This window comes from Mirounga leonina, unplaced genomic scaffold, assembly GCF_011800145.1.
Source record: "Mirounga leonina isolate KUSES-001 unplaced genomic scaffold, KU_Mleo_1.0 Mir_53, whole genome shotgun sequence".
Taxonomy (NCBI): domain Eukaryota; kingdom Metazoa; phylum Chordata; class Mammalia; order Carnivora; family Phocidae; genus Mirounga; species Mirounga leonina.
Genome location: NW_023270807.1, coordinates 13,062,480 through 13,074,523, shown reverse-complemented (window position 1 = coordinate 13,074,523; position 12,044 = coordinate 13,062,480). Strand labels below are relative to the sequence as shown.

Below are 12,044 nucleotides of genomic sequence, written 5' to 3'. Positions count from 1 at the left end.
ATTTCAGTTATGCTGAGATCATGTATCACACTCATCCACCCACTAGTCACTGGGGAGGGGCTGAGATTTTTGCAGAGAGAGTCAGCAGAGGAAAGCCAAGGACAGGATCCCCAGGAATTTCAGCCTCTAAAAGTCATGCAAGAATAGGAGCTCAAGAAAATCATGAGAAGAAATGATCAGATAGGTAAAAGGAGAAATAGGAGAGAATAGCACCAGAGAAGAGAAAACGTTATCCAAAGAGACACGCCAAAAGAGAAGAGTAATCAGATATCAAATTAAGTGGAGGTAAGACGTGAGTTGAGAAGAGGCCATTGATTTCGCAACAAGGATCTCCCTGGATGAGCACTGATTCAGTACAAAATGGAAAAGAAGTGCAAAGGTGGATGAGGAAGACACCCACATAGATTAACATTAAATTACATAGATTAACATTTAAGTAGCATGGAAATGCAGGAAGAGTTCGAGCCCCATGTAGGGCTCCATGCTCAGCGTGGAGTCTCCTTAAGATTCTTTCCCTCTCCTTCTCCCTCTGCCCCCCCCCCAAATAAAGAAATAAATCTTTAAAAAAAGAAAGAAAGAAATGCAGGAAGAAGAAAGAAACAGCAGACAGTAAAAGGACCTCTAAATGTTTGTGTGTTTGTTCAATAAGATCTATTTGAACATGTTCACAGGTCAGATAGGACTGAGGGGGGGAAGAAATAGAAAAAAGCTAAAAATACAGGAGAATAAAAGATGCAACAAAGAACACAGGAATGATGACATTGTAGGAGATATAAAGGTTTAGGTCGGGGTCTATATAGAGGGACAACATGTAGGAGGAGGTTTAAACATGTAAACCCTTGGCTTCAATATTTTCTATGCAGTAGAAAGCCTACTTTCTGAGGGACAGGCTGAGGTATGACAGGGATGTGAGCTGTCAATGAAGGAGCAGGACAGGGAGACAGATTGCCAAACTGTTCTGAGGGCTCAGCTGAAGATAGAAATCCCAGAACTTCTGGTGGTGCCCATGAACTTATTCCTGGGTTTTTTCTCTCCCAGACCAAGCACAGGAGTGAAGATGGAGACTGATACAAGGGTGGGAATTCTGGGTCACATGGTACAGGAGGACAAAAGGTTGGAAATTTAAGAATCATGCGAACAGAGAGGAAGAAGTAGTATATCATGGTGTCCAAATGGCAGACAGATGGAAGATCATGAAACCTTCAGGCTGATGATCAATCAGGAGAGAAAGAAGCAGTTGAATGAGAAGAGGTCTTGATGCACACAAATACCTGTGTGATGATCCAGGAACTGGCAAAATGAAGAAAGGGAGCTATGGTCACAGAGTGATATAGAGTTTTTAAACGTTCAGAGAACAATGTTGCAGATGCTGAGGTCCACAATGGATGGAGGTCACTGAATGTAGGAGATGACGCAGGAATGGGGAGAAGAGTCTTTGAGTCAGGACTCAAGGTTCTGCTTTTACCCCCCAAATCAATTTGATTATGATTTTGAACATTTTTTTAAAGATTTTATTTATTTATTTGACAGAGAGAGAGAGCACAAGCAGGGGGAGCGGCAAGCAGAAGGAGAGAGAGAAGCAGGCTCCCCGCTGAGCAGAGAGCCCAATGCGGGGCTCGATTCCAGGACCCTGGGACCACGACCTGAGCCGAAGCCAGATGATTAACTGACTGAGCCACCCAGGCGCCCCTGATTTTGAATACCACTGTTAAGAGAAAGTCTCTTGGGTTACTTCTACAGATATCTAATCACATCGTAAGCAACTCTAGTTTAACTTCTGGAAGATAACTTCATTTGCACGTTCTTAGAAGGGCATTATACAGTCATTCCCCCTTCCCACTGTGAACCGCCCTATAGATAGATTTTCTATGGATCTCATTTTGGTTTTCAAGCAACGCTGCCCTCATTCACTTACTTTACTGCCTCTTATACGAATTACTTATTAACTCAACCAGATTATAAATTCCCCAATTTTATTTCCATCCCTCCCAAAGCTGTACCTGTCAAGTACATAATTGATACGTAATTCTATTTGAATGCAGTGGGTGAGAGAAAAAAATTAACAAGTGCTAGAAAAGTCTTTGGTGAGTGTGTGAGTAGAAGATTCATAGATGAATAGAAGTTTTTAAAGGTAGAAGGGCCCTTACAGCTGATAGCCTAATTCACCAGCTTCCTTTTTAATATGAGAAACCTGAGGGTCAGCAAGGTGGCTTAACTTGCCCAAGGTCACACAGCTGGTTGGAATACCTTTCAGGGATCTGAAGGGGCTCCACGAATCTTCTACCATGACCCATTTTCAAATTTGGTGTCCCACCTCTCTTATCTGAGATAATTGTTCTATCGTCTAAAACAATAATTATAATAATTAAATATTGTTAAAATTATTATAAATATGTATCATTATAATAATTATAACTTTGGTATAATAGAAAAACAGTAGATTTCACATAATCTAAAACAATATAGTTTCCACCCAAACTAGTCATTTCAGGGAAAAGAAATAAAAACAACAGAAATGACAGTCAGCTGAATTTGCTCGTTTCATTTTCATGGACCTCAGACAACTGAGTCGGCAAAGACCTTGACCCCAGGCTCCTGTTTCTCTACCATTTCTCTAACTGGAAATAAATGAAACTTACTTATCCAGGAACGCCACACAGGCGGTCTGCCCGTAGATCTGTGCGATCCTCTTTGGTGTGTCTCCAAAGAAGTCGGGGGCATCGATGGCGGCGTGCAATGCATGGAGAACTTTGAGCACATTCACATGGCCTGACTCGGCTGCAAAATGAGCTGGAGTCCAGCCCACATCAGTTACCAGGCAGGGCCTGGCTCCATATTCTAGAAGGAGCTGCATCACCTCCATGTGCCCTTAGATGTACCAGGAAGAAACAGGAGGAGGTTAAGATTAAAATGTCTCTGCCTGACTAGGGCCAGACGTAGCCTGGATAGTGTAAAAGAAGGGATGACACTTGCTTTGAGGCCCTTCCTGGTTTCCTAGCATCATCCTCTCCTCCGTCTCCGTCTCTTACCTGGGACTCAGAGCCCCACCGTTACCTCAGGAACCTTGCTCCCACCAGAGTCCTGGGCTCTGCATGTATTCCATCTACTCCCTCCAGGATCCTCCCTTCCCCTGTTCATTCCCACAGGCCCTTCCTAGGAATCTTGCTTCCCCTCCCAAGTCACCTCTGCATGCCTATGTGGGCACTGGTAAGGCTCACTCCTTTTGGCAGCCTCAGTGGTGATTCAAAAGCAAGTATTTTGCAACAACATGGATGGAACTTGAGGGCGTTATGCTAAGTGAAGTAAGTCAGAGAAAAAGAAATATCATAGGATCTCTCTTATATGTAGAATCTAAAAAAACAAAAAGACACCAAGGTCAGAGGTACAGTGAAGAAACTGGTGGTTGCCAGAGGCAGGGGCTGAGGGGTTGGAGAAATGGGTAAAGGGGGTTAAAGGGTACAAACATCGGTTATAAAATAAGTAAGTCCTGGAAATGTAATGTACAGCATGGTGACTATCGTTAATAATACTGTTTTGCATATTTGGTAGTTGTTAAGAGAATAGATCTTAAAAGTTATTGCACGAAAACTTTTTGTAAAAAAAAAAAACTTTTGTAACTATATGTGGTGATGGATTTTAACTTCACTTACTGTGGTGGTCATTTCATAATATCTACAAAAATTTCATTACGTTGTATACCTGAAAGTGATATAATGATGTATCTCAATTATACCTCAATAAAAAATATTTTAAGTCTCACCTACTTTATAGTTAGCCAGATTCAAAGCACAAGCTTTCCATCCACAAGATGTGGGCTCATACCTGCTGGTAAGTAACACTTGCTAACTGTGGAATAGCAGACAGGAAACAAAGGTCTGAGGCCCAGTTTCCTCATTTGTAAGTGAAAAACGTTATTACAGGCGCCTGGGTGGCTCAGTTGGTTAAGCGACTGCCTTCGGCTCAGGTCATGATCCTGGAGTCCCGGGATCGAGTCCCGCATCGGGCTCCCTGCTCGGCGGGGAGTCTGCTTCTCCCTCTGATCCTTCCCCTCTCATGCTTTCTGTCTCCCATTCTCTCTCAGATAAATAAATAAAATCTTTAAAAAAAATAAAAAATAAATAAAATCTTAAAAAAAAAAAAAAAAGAAAAACGTTATTACTTACCTCACCGAGTTCTTGTGAAGTACAAATGAAATCACGGACATAATGCATACAGCATGATGCCCAGCGTACAGCAAACGTTCACTCAAAGGGGCTTCAGTACAGTTACCATCACTTTGTACCCAAATTTCTGCAAAACTCTCCCAGCTGATTTCTCTGCGGCTGGCCTTGCTTCCAGCCAATGCATTCTCCATACAGAAATCCAAACAGTTTTTTTTAAAAAGCAAGTTGACTATAATACTCTCTTCCTTAACATTCTTCAATGGCGTTCTATTGCTGAAGGCCTTGACAAGCCCAATGGCTGAGTTTTTGCCACTATCCTCCTCCAAGTTCGTAACTGAGCCATGTGAGGGGTGGGGGATACAGCAGTGAACATGACAGAGTCCCTGTCCTACCTTTCCTGTTGGAGGTCAAGAGGGCAGAGCACTAATATTAATTGAGAGCAAACTATGTGCTAGGCATGTACACCCATTATCTTAGCGAATCCTCACCGCAAGACTCCAAGATAATGACGGTTCCCACTGTGTAGGTGAATAAATTAAGGCCTAGAGACATTAAATAACTTGCTTAAAGTGCTACAACCAGTAAGTGGTGTTGCCAGGGTCGACATGTTCCATTTGGCTCTCAAGAAATGTTCTTTCCACTACCGCACACAGACTACTGACTGGTAACTTCATGAAAGGTGGACTCCAAGGGATGGATTTTACCCAGGCACTGCCCACTCACCTTTGATTGCAGCCCAGTGAAGTGGGGTTCGGTCATTCCAGTCCACATCCTTGTAGTTTGGGTCACAGAGACCTTTTTTCAAAATCTTTCTCACTAAATTGTAGTCTCCTGCAGCCACAGCTTGGTGGAGCTTTGTCATGTCCGACATTTTGGTCAATTCCATGACCAAAAAAAAAAAAAAACCTATGGGAAAAACATACTGCTTAGGAAATTCTCTACAATTCTTTATTCCATAGGAATAAAGTGATTCCATAGGATTCTTTATCATTTACTTTCTTTCTTACCTCACAAATTCGCATGTGTGTGTTCTGTTGAGGGTGTATTTGGATTTCAGCCACTGAGATTAGTATATGCCAGTCCCCTACTGAAGAACTATCAATGGCTCCCCTCTGCCCCCAGGAATATAGGATGAACTCTTGGTTTGGGGTTTTCTATTTGGCCTCAAACCACTTATCAGTGTTATTCCCTACTCCTATTCCAAACTGTGTGATTCTGAATTAGTTGTGCAATTCTGTGCCTTACCTTTCTCATCTATGGCATGGATATAATTTGTCAGAGTTGCTGTGAGGATACAGGGACAATCCATGTGAAAAATTTACTGACTGGACACAGAGCAGGCACTCCATAGAAATTTAATACTATTGGCACACCAATTCAGATGGACAAGACGTAAACATGCAAATAAAATGCTTACAAATTTTTTACAGCATTAAGACATAAACTGACAATTCTTAAACTATAGTCTACAGATGCTTAGGAATCCTGACTCTTTCCGGGAATCCATGAGATCAAAACTATTTTCATTATCATATTAAAATGTCACTGGCCTTGTTCACTGTGCTGACATTTGCCCTCATGGTTCAAAAGCAACAATGTAGAAAGCAGCTGGTACCTTAGCACAAAACAAGGCAGTGGCAGTGGCACCGAACTAGATTAGCAGTCATGGTATTCTTCACCAGCACACACAGAGTCAAAAAAAAAAAAAAAGGAAAAAAAAGAAGCTAGTTTCAATAAGGAAACTAAAGTAGTAAGAGTTCTTTTTATAAATGTTGACCTTTGACTACATGACTTCGTAAAAAATGATTTTAAAATACTGTATAACAAAATGTGTCAACATTTGGAAAGTCTGCATAACTCCGTGAACAAAGGACAAGCGGATGATGTTACAAAATCATGCATGGGTAAAGAGACTCATTCAAGATAAGACAATGGATTTTAGTGAGACACAGTATGAAAAGTACGAGATTGTTTTAGATTCCAACTTACTTGTAAAGCACTACCACGTGTCCAGTTTTGGTGTAGTATTAAAGACAAATATCCACAGTTATCTGAAAAGGTTATAAAATACTCCTCCCTTTTCCAATTTTATATATGTGTGGAACCAGATTTTCTTTCTATATTTCTTTTTTTTTAAAGATTTTATTTATTTATTTGACAGAGAGAGAGAGAAAGAATAAGCAGGGGGAGCCCCAGGCAGAGGGAGAGGGAGAAGCAGGCTCCCCGCTGAGCAGGGAGCGCAACATGGGGCTCCATCCAGAACCCTGGGATCATGACCTGAGTCGAAGGCAGATGCTTAAAAGACTGAGCCACCTAGGTGCCCCTTCCTTCTATATTTCAACCAAAACAACAAACTGAATGCAGAATAGCTAAGAATACATCTGTCTTCTATTAAGTCACATAGCAAAGAGATTCAACTACATAAAAAATAAATAAATAAATAAATAAATAAATAAATAAATAAATAAATAAGCTGTTCTCACTTCTTTTGCTTTAGAAAATATCATTTTTCATAAAAATATCATTCATCTTATTGTATATTAGGCTTACTATGATTTTGTAAATGATTTAATAAACATTTAAATTTTTTCTAATAAGGTTAATATTGATAGCTATAATCCATATAAACAAAAGCTTTCTGGGGTTCTCAGGAATTTTTAAGAGTGTAAAGGAGTCCTGAGACCAACAAGTTTGAGAATTACTGATATAAACAAATAAAGGGCTGGGACAGAAGAAAAGAATGAGGAGAGAGCCACTTGAGGTGGGGCTAGCAGGAATGTCTCTTTGATCTCAACATTTAAGTTGAGATCTCAAGAAGAGTTTGGAATCAGCCAGACACACTGTGGCCCAGCAGCGGCATCACCTAGGAATTTATTAGAAATGTGAATTTCATAAGTCAAACAGAGAAAGACATGTATCATATGATCTCACTGATATGAGGAATTCTTAATCGCAGGAAACAAACTGAGTGTTGTTGGAGTGGGGGGTGGGGTGGGAGGGATGGGGTGACTGGGTGATAGACACTGGGGAGGGTATGTGCTCTGGTAAGTGCTGTGAGTTGTGCAAGACTGTTGACTCTCAGATCTGTACCTCTGAAACAATGCAATATATGTTAAGAAAAAAAAAAGAAGAAGAAGAAGGTAGCGGGAGGGGAAGAATGAAGCGGGGGAAATCGGAGGGGTAGACGAACCATGAGAGACGATGGACTCTGAAAAACAAACGGGGTTCTGGAGGGGAGGGGGGTGGGAGGATGGGTTAGCCTGGTGGTGGGTATTGAGGAGGGCACGTTCTGCGTGGAGCACTGGGTGTTATGCACAAACAATGAATCATGGAACACTTCATCTAAAACTAATGATGTAATGTATGGGGATTAACATAAGAATAAAAAAAAAGGAAAAAAAAAAAGAAATGTGAATTTCATATCAGACCAACTAATGTACACTGAAATACGAGGACAGCCCTAGAATGGGAGAGAAGTACATAACACAATTAACATCCAATCTCCTAAGTGTTATGATGGTGGTGATTTTCTGGGGATAGAGGGAAAGGACCATTCCCCAGGACTGGGAAGTAAAGGCACTTTTTTCTGAAAGTGACCTAAGCTGGGTCCCGAAGGGATGAGTAAGAGTCATCTTGGGCCCTGGCAGTGATGGGAGATCCAACTCAGGCACAGTGCGTGTGTGGGGGAGGCACATTCTGCAAAGGGCAAGTGGCTCCAGCTTTGATATACAGACCAAGGAGCCACAAATGTTTCCTGTAAAGGGCTGGGTACAAAATTTTTTTAGCCTCCGTAGGCCAAGAGGCAAAAATCAAGACTATGATGTAACATTACATAACTATTATGTAACGAGAGAAAATCTCCAGCCAGAGATGGGCCATCCTGGGGGAGGAAGGGGTGGTGGCGGTGGGTGAACATGCTTTGTGCTCAGTAGCCCTCAGCTGGTGACAATCTCAGGGGGAAGAGCAACCAGCTTGAGGTGGGGGGAGGGGTCTGGCTGGTAGGAAGGTTACTTTCCTTCTATCCCAGGAATGCCCAGATCCCAGCATGCCCTCTCTCCTTTCCAAGAGCCCAACCATTTCAAGTTGAAAGCTGGTGGGAGTCAAGGTGACTTCATTGAACTAGTTCTATTGCTCAGTGCCCAGAAACTGCTGACAGCAGAGTTCCCGAAGTGTAGGTGGTGACCAGCAGGGCCCTGGGCAGAGGCCAGGCACAGCTGTGGGCTCAGGAGACAGACTAGGAGCAGACTTGGGAGCAGCTGGCTTCCCAAAGCTCACAGGCTCGCCCACTAAGTGCTACCATCATAGGCGGTGACCACGGGCCCGAAAAAATGGAGTGAGCCACACTTGGCCTGTAGACCATAGTTTACCAACCTCTGGTCTATATAAAGTATCTGGGATGTAGGTAAAATGCAGATTCTGGTCTAAGATGAGGCCTGAGGTCCTGCATTTGTAGCAAGTCCCCACAACAACTACTAGTTCATAGACCACACTGAGTAGCCTTGGCTCGCTGGCTCTACGGGAGGGGGGAGACCTGAGGTAAGGGAGAGGCACTAAGGATGTAGCTGCTCTTCTTCCCTGATGGACTACATGAGAATTACTGGTGGGTTTTAAAAAAATAGAGGCCTGGGCCTCAGCCTGCAGTGCTTCAGGGATCATTAGCTGTATCAGACAAGAACATGCCTTTTTGCACGAAGCAAGCACCAGTCCATGCTAGGTAACGGAAGATGGCATAGGATACGCTTTAACTTTTTGGCTTATTTGTTTTAGTAGAAAACCCTTACACTGGAGCATTGGATCAATGATAACATAAAATAGTAAACAGAAGTACTAGAGGATTTCTAACCTGCAGCTATCACAAAAAGCCAAACCAGTTTTAGAATCAGTGTCATGAAACCCATGCTTGCCTTTTACACAAACCTTGAAGCAGGTTTATGCTTAAATCAACCCCATTTGTTTCACACTTGAGTTCACACCAAGAAAATCCCACAACTTCGCACAGATAAGCTGTAATTCAAGTAGAAGTTTCCAATGAGCTGCTTAATGTATTTGCAGAGAAACCGATGAACTGATCTTAAAAATTCATATGGAAATAAACGCAAGGGACTCAGAAGAATCAAAACAACCTTGCAAAAGAATGAAGTAGGAGGACTCAAACTTCCTGATTTCTAAACTTACTTCAAAGCTACAGTAATCAACTTGTGATATGAATGAAGTACACTGTGTGGCATAAAGATAGATATATAGAGTGAAATGGGATAGAATTGAGAGTCCAGAAATAAATGTTTACATTTATGGTCGACTGGTTTTCAATAAAGGTGCCAGGAAAATTCAGTGAGGAATAAATAATCCTCCCAAATGGTACTGACACAATTAGATATTGCACACAAATGAAGTCAATCCTTTCCCTCACGTCATAGACAAAACTTAAGTTAAAATAGATTACAGATCTAGGGGCACCTGGGTGGCTCTGTTCGTTGAGCGTCCGACTCTTGGTTTCAGCTCAGGTCATGATCTCAGGGTCCTGGGATCGAGCCCTGCCTTGGGCTCCACTCTCGGCGCAGTCTGCCTGTCCCTCTCCCTCTGCTCCTTCCCTCTCTTGTGATCTCTCTCTCTCTCTGTCTCAAATAAATAAATAAATAAATTCTTTTAAAAAATGGATTACAGACCTAAATATAAGACCTTAAACTAAAATTCTTAGAAGAAAACACGGGAGTAAATCTTCATCACATTGAGTTAAGCAGTGGTTCGTAGATATAACAACAAAAGCATAAGCCACAAAAGAAAAAATAAATAAATAAGCTGGATTTCACCAAAATTAAAAAAAATTTTTTTAAAGATTTTATTTATTTTTTGACAGAGAGAGAGAGACAGCGAGAGAGGGAACACAAGCAGGGGGAGTGGGAGAGGGAGAAGCAGGCTTCCCACAGAGCAGGAAGCCCGATGTGGGGTTTGATCCCAGGACCCCGGGATCATGACCTGAGCCGAAGGCAGATGCCCAACAACTGAGCCACCCAGCCGTCCCCAAATTTTTTTTTCTGTAAACAATACCTTTGAAAAAGTATAAAAGCAACTACAGGATGGGAGAAGATATTTGCAAATTACGTATCTGATAAGAGACTTGTATCCAGAATATATACAGAACTCTTACAATCCAACAATAAAACAATAGCTCAATTAAAAATGGCCAAGGAATATAAACAGAAGTTTCTCCAAAATAATATGCTCATGAAAATACGCCCCAAATAATAAGTACATGAAAAGATGTTCAACCTCATTAGTCATGAAGGAAATGCAAATCAAAACAACACTGACACACAGCTCACACCTTCTAGGATAACTGTAATCAAAAAGACAGATATTATGAGTGTCGGTGAGGTTGCAAAGAAGTTGAAACCCTCATACATGTGGTAGGAATATAAAACAGTGCAGCCGCTTTGGTAGTCCTTCAAAAAGTTAAACATAGAGTTATCATATGACCTGTAACTCCACATTTAGGTATATACCTAAAAGAAATGAAAATATATGTCTACACAAAAACATGTATACAAATGTTTACAAGCAGCATGATTTATAATAATGAAAAAGTGGAAACAACCTAAATGTCCATTAGTGGATGAATGCATGAATAAAGTGTGGGAGCTCATACATATAATATTATTTGACACTAAAAAAGGAATAAAGTTTGGCCCCTGCTAAAACATGGATGAACTTTGAAAACATGCTAAATGAAAGAAGCCAGGCACAAGAGACCACATATAGTGTGATTCTATTTATGTGAAATGTCCGGAATAGGCAAATCCATAGAGATAGAGAGTAGATTATTGGTTGCCTAGAACTGGGATGAGGTAGGAGTGGGAAGTGACTACTAGTAAGTATAGGATTTCTTTGGGGGTGCTCGCTTTGGCAGCACATATACTAAAAATAGGATTTCTTTGGGGGATGAGGAAATGTTCTAAAATTAGACAGTGGAGCAAAGCAAAGTTATGCTTTCATAACTTTGAATATATTAAAAGTCACTGAATTATATACATAAATAAATGAATTTTATGGCATGTGGATTATGTCTCATTAAAGCTGTTTAAAAAATGACTATTAATTAGAGGTTTTCTTTAAAAAATTATTTGTAGAAAACACCCAATTCACTAGCCTACAACTGACTACTGAAATTTAGCAAATTCTCCTTCACATAAATCTTTGTAAATTTGATTAAGTACACCTGAATATCTATCTAAATGTAAAAAAGTAGTCAGTAGATATAAGTTCTAATAAACATGAATGATCTATAATAACTAGTAAACATCTGAAGGCAGGAGTAATGTAAAAATACTTACTACCTTGTTTGAAATCTGAGGCTCTCAGCACTGGCAGGCGTCTTAGGGGCCAGAGCTTTGTTGTGTTCATGTCATGGAAACTGGCCCCTCCTTCCTCATTAAAGCTTGCCAATCAACGTCAGCTTCGGGAGGGGGTGCCCGCTCCTGGAGAAGGGCCTGCCTCTCTGCCTGCACCCAAGCCGGCCAACATCCTGGTCAGCTTCTCTGGTCCTTGACAGCTTCTCTTCAAATAGCGTTTGATCGAAATGCATGAAAATTGAAAGAAAGAAAAAAAAAAGATTGCCAGTCCACAGGGCACTGTGAGGGAGATAAGCTGCTTGGGAACCACCATGGGGTGGTGGAGACAACAGGGCCCCTCACTTTCAAAACCAGCTGTGAGATCTTGGGCAAGGCCCTTAACTTTGGTGAAACACTTACTTCTCACCAATGAAATGAAGTTTTAACTCTTTTCTCATAAGGCAATGAAAGCTGAATAGCTGAAATAATTTATAAAGCACCAGCAACAGGGTACAGGAAGAAAAGGAGGGAGGAAGAAAAGCTTCAGGTCATT

At 41.2% G+C, this 12,044-nt stretch overlaps 1 protein-coding gene across 3 annotated transcripts in view; it reads right to left on the bottom strand.

The window, feature by feature from the left end:
* The window catches only part of ANKRD66 (ankyrin repeat domain 66), a 25,072-nt gene extending 13,438 nt beyond the window's left edge, over positions 1-11,634 (bottom strand). For 2 of the 3 annotated variants that reach the window (XM_034991150.1, XM_034991151.1), the window contains exons 1-2: positions 11,498-11,634; positions 4,887-5,069 (exon numbers count right to left, since the gene is read on the bottom strand). In XM_034991150.1, the coding sequence (XP_034847041.1) occupies positions 4,887-5,069; positions 11,498-11,564 (250 nt within the window). In that variant the 5' untranslated portion in view covers positions 11,565-11,634. Of the gene's footprint in view, positions 1-2,639; positions 2,869-4,886; positions 5,070-11,497 lie in introns of all 3 variants that reach the window. The other variant, XM_034991149.1, reaches the window with a different exon arrangement.
* Between the last annotated feature and the right edge of the window lie 410 nt (positions 11,635-12,044).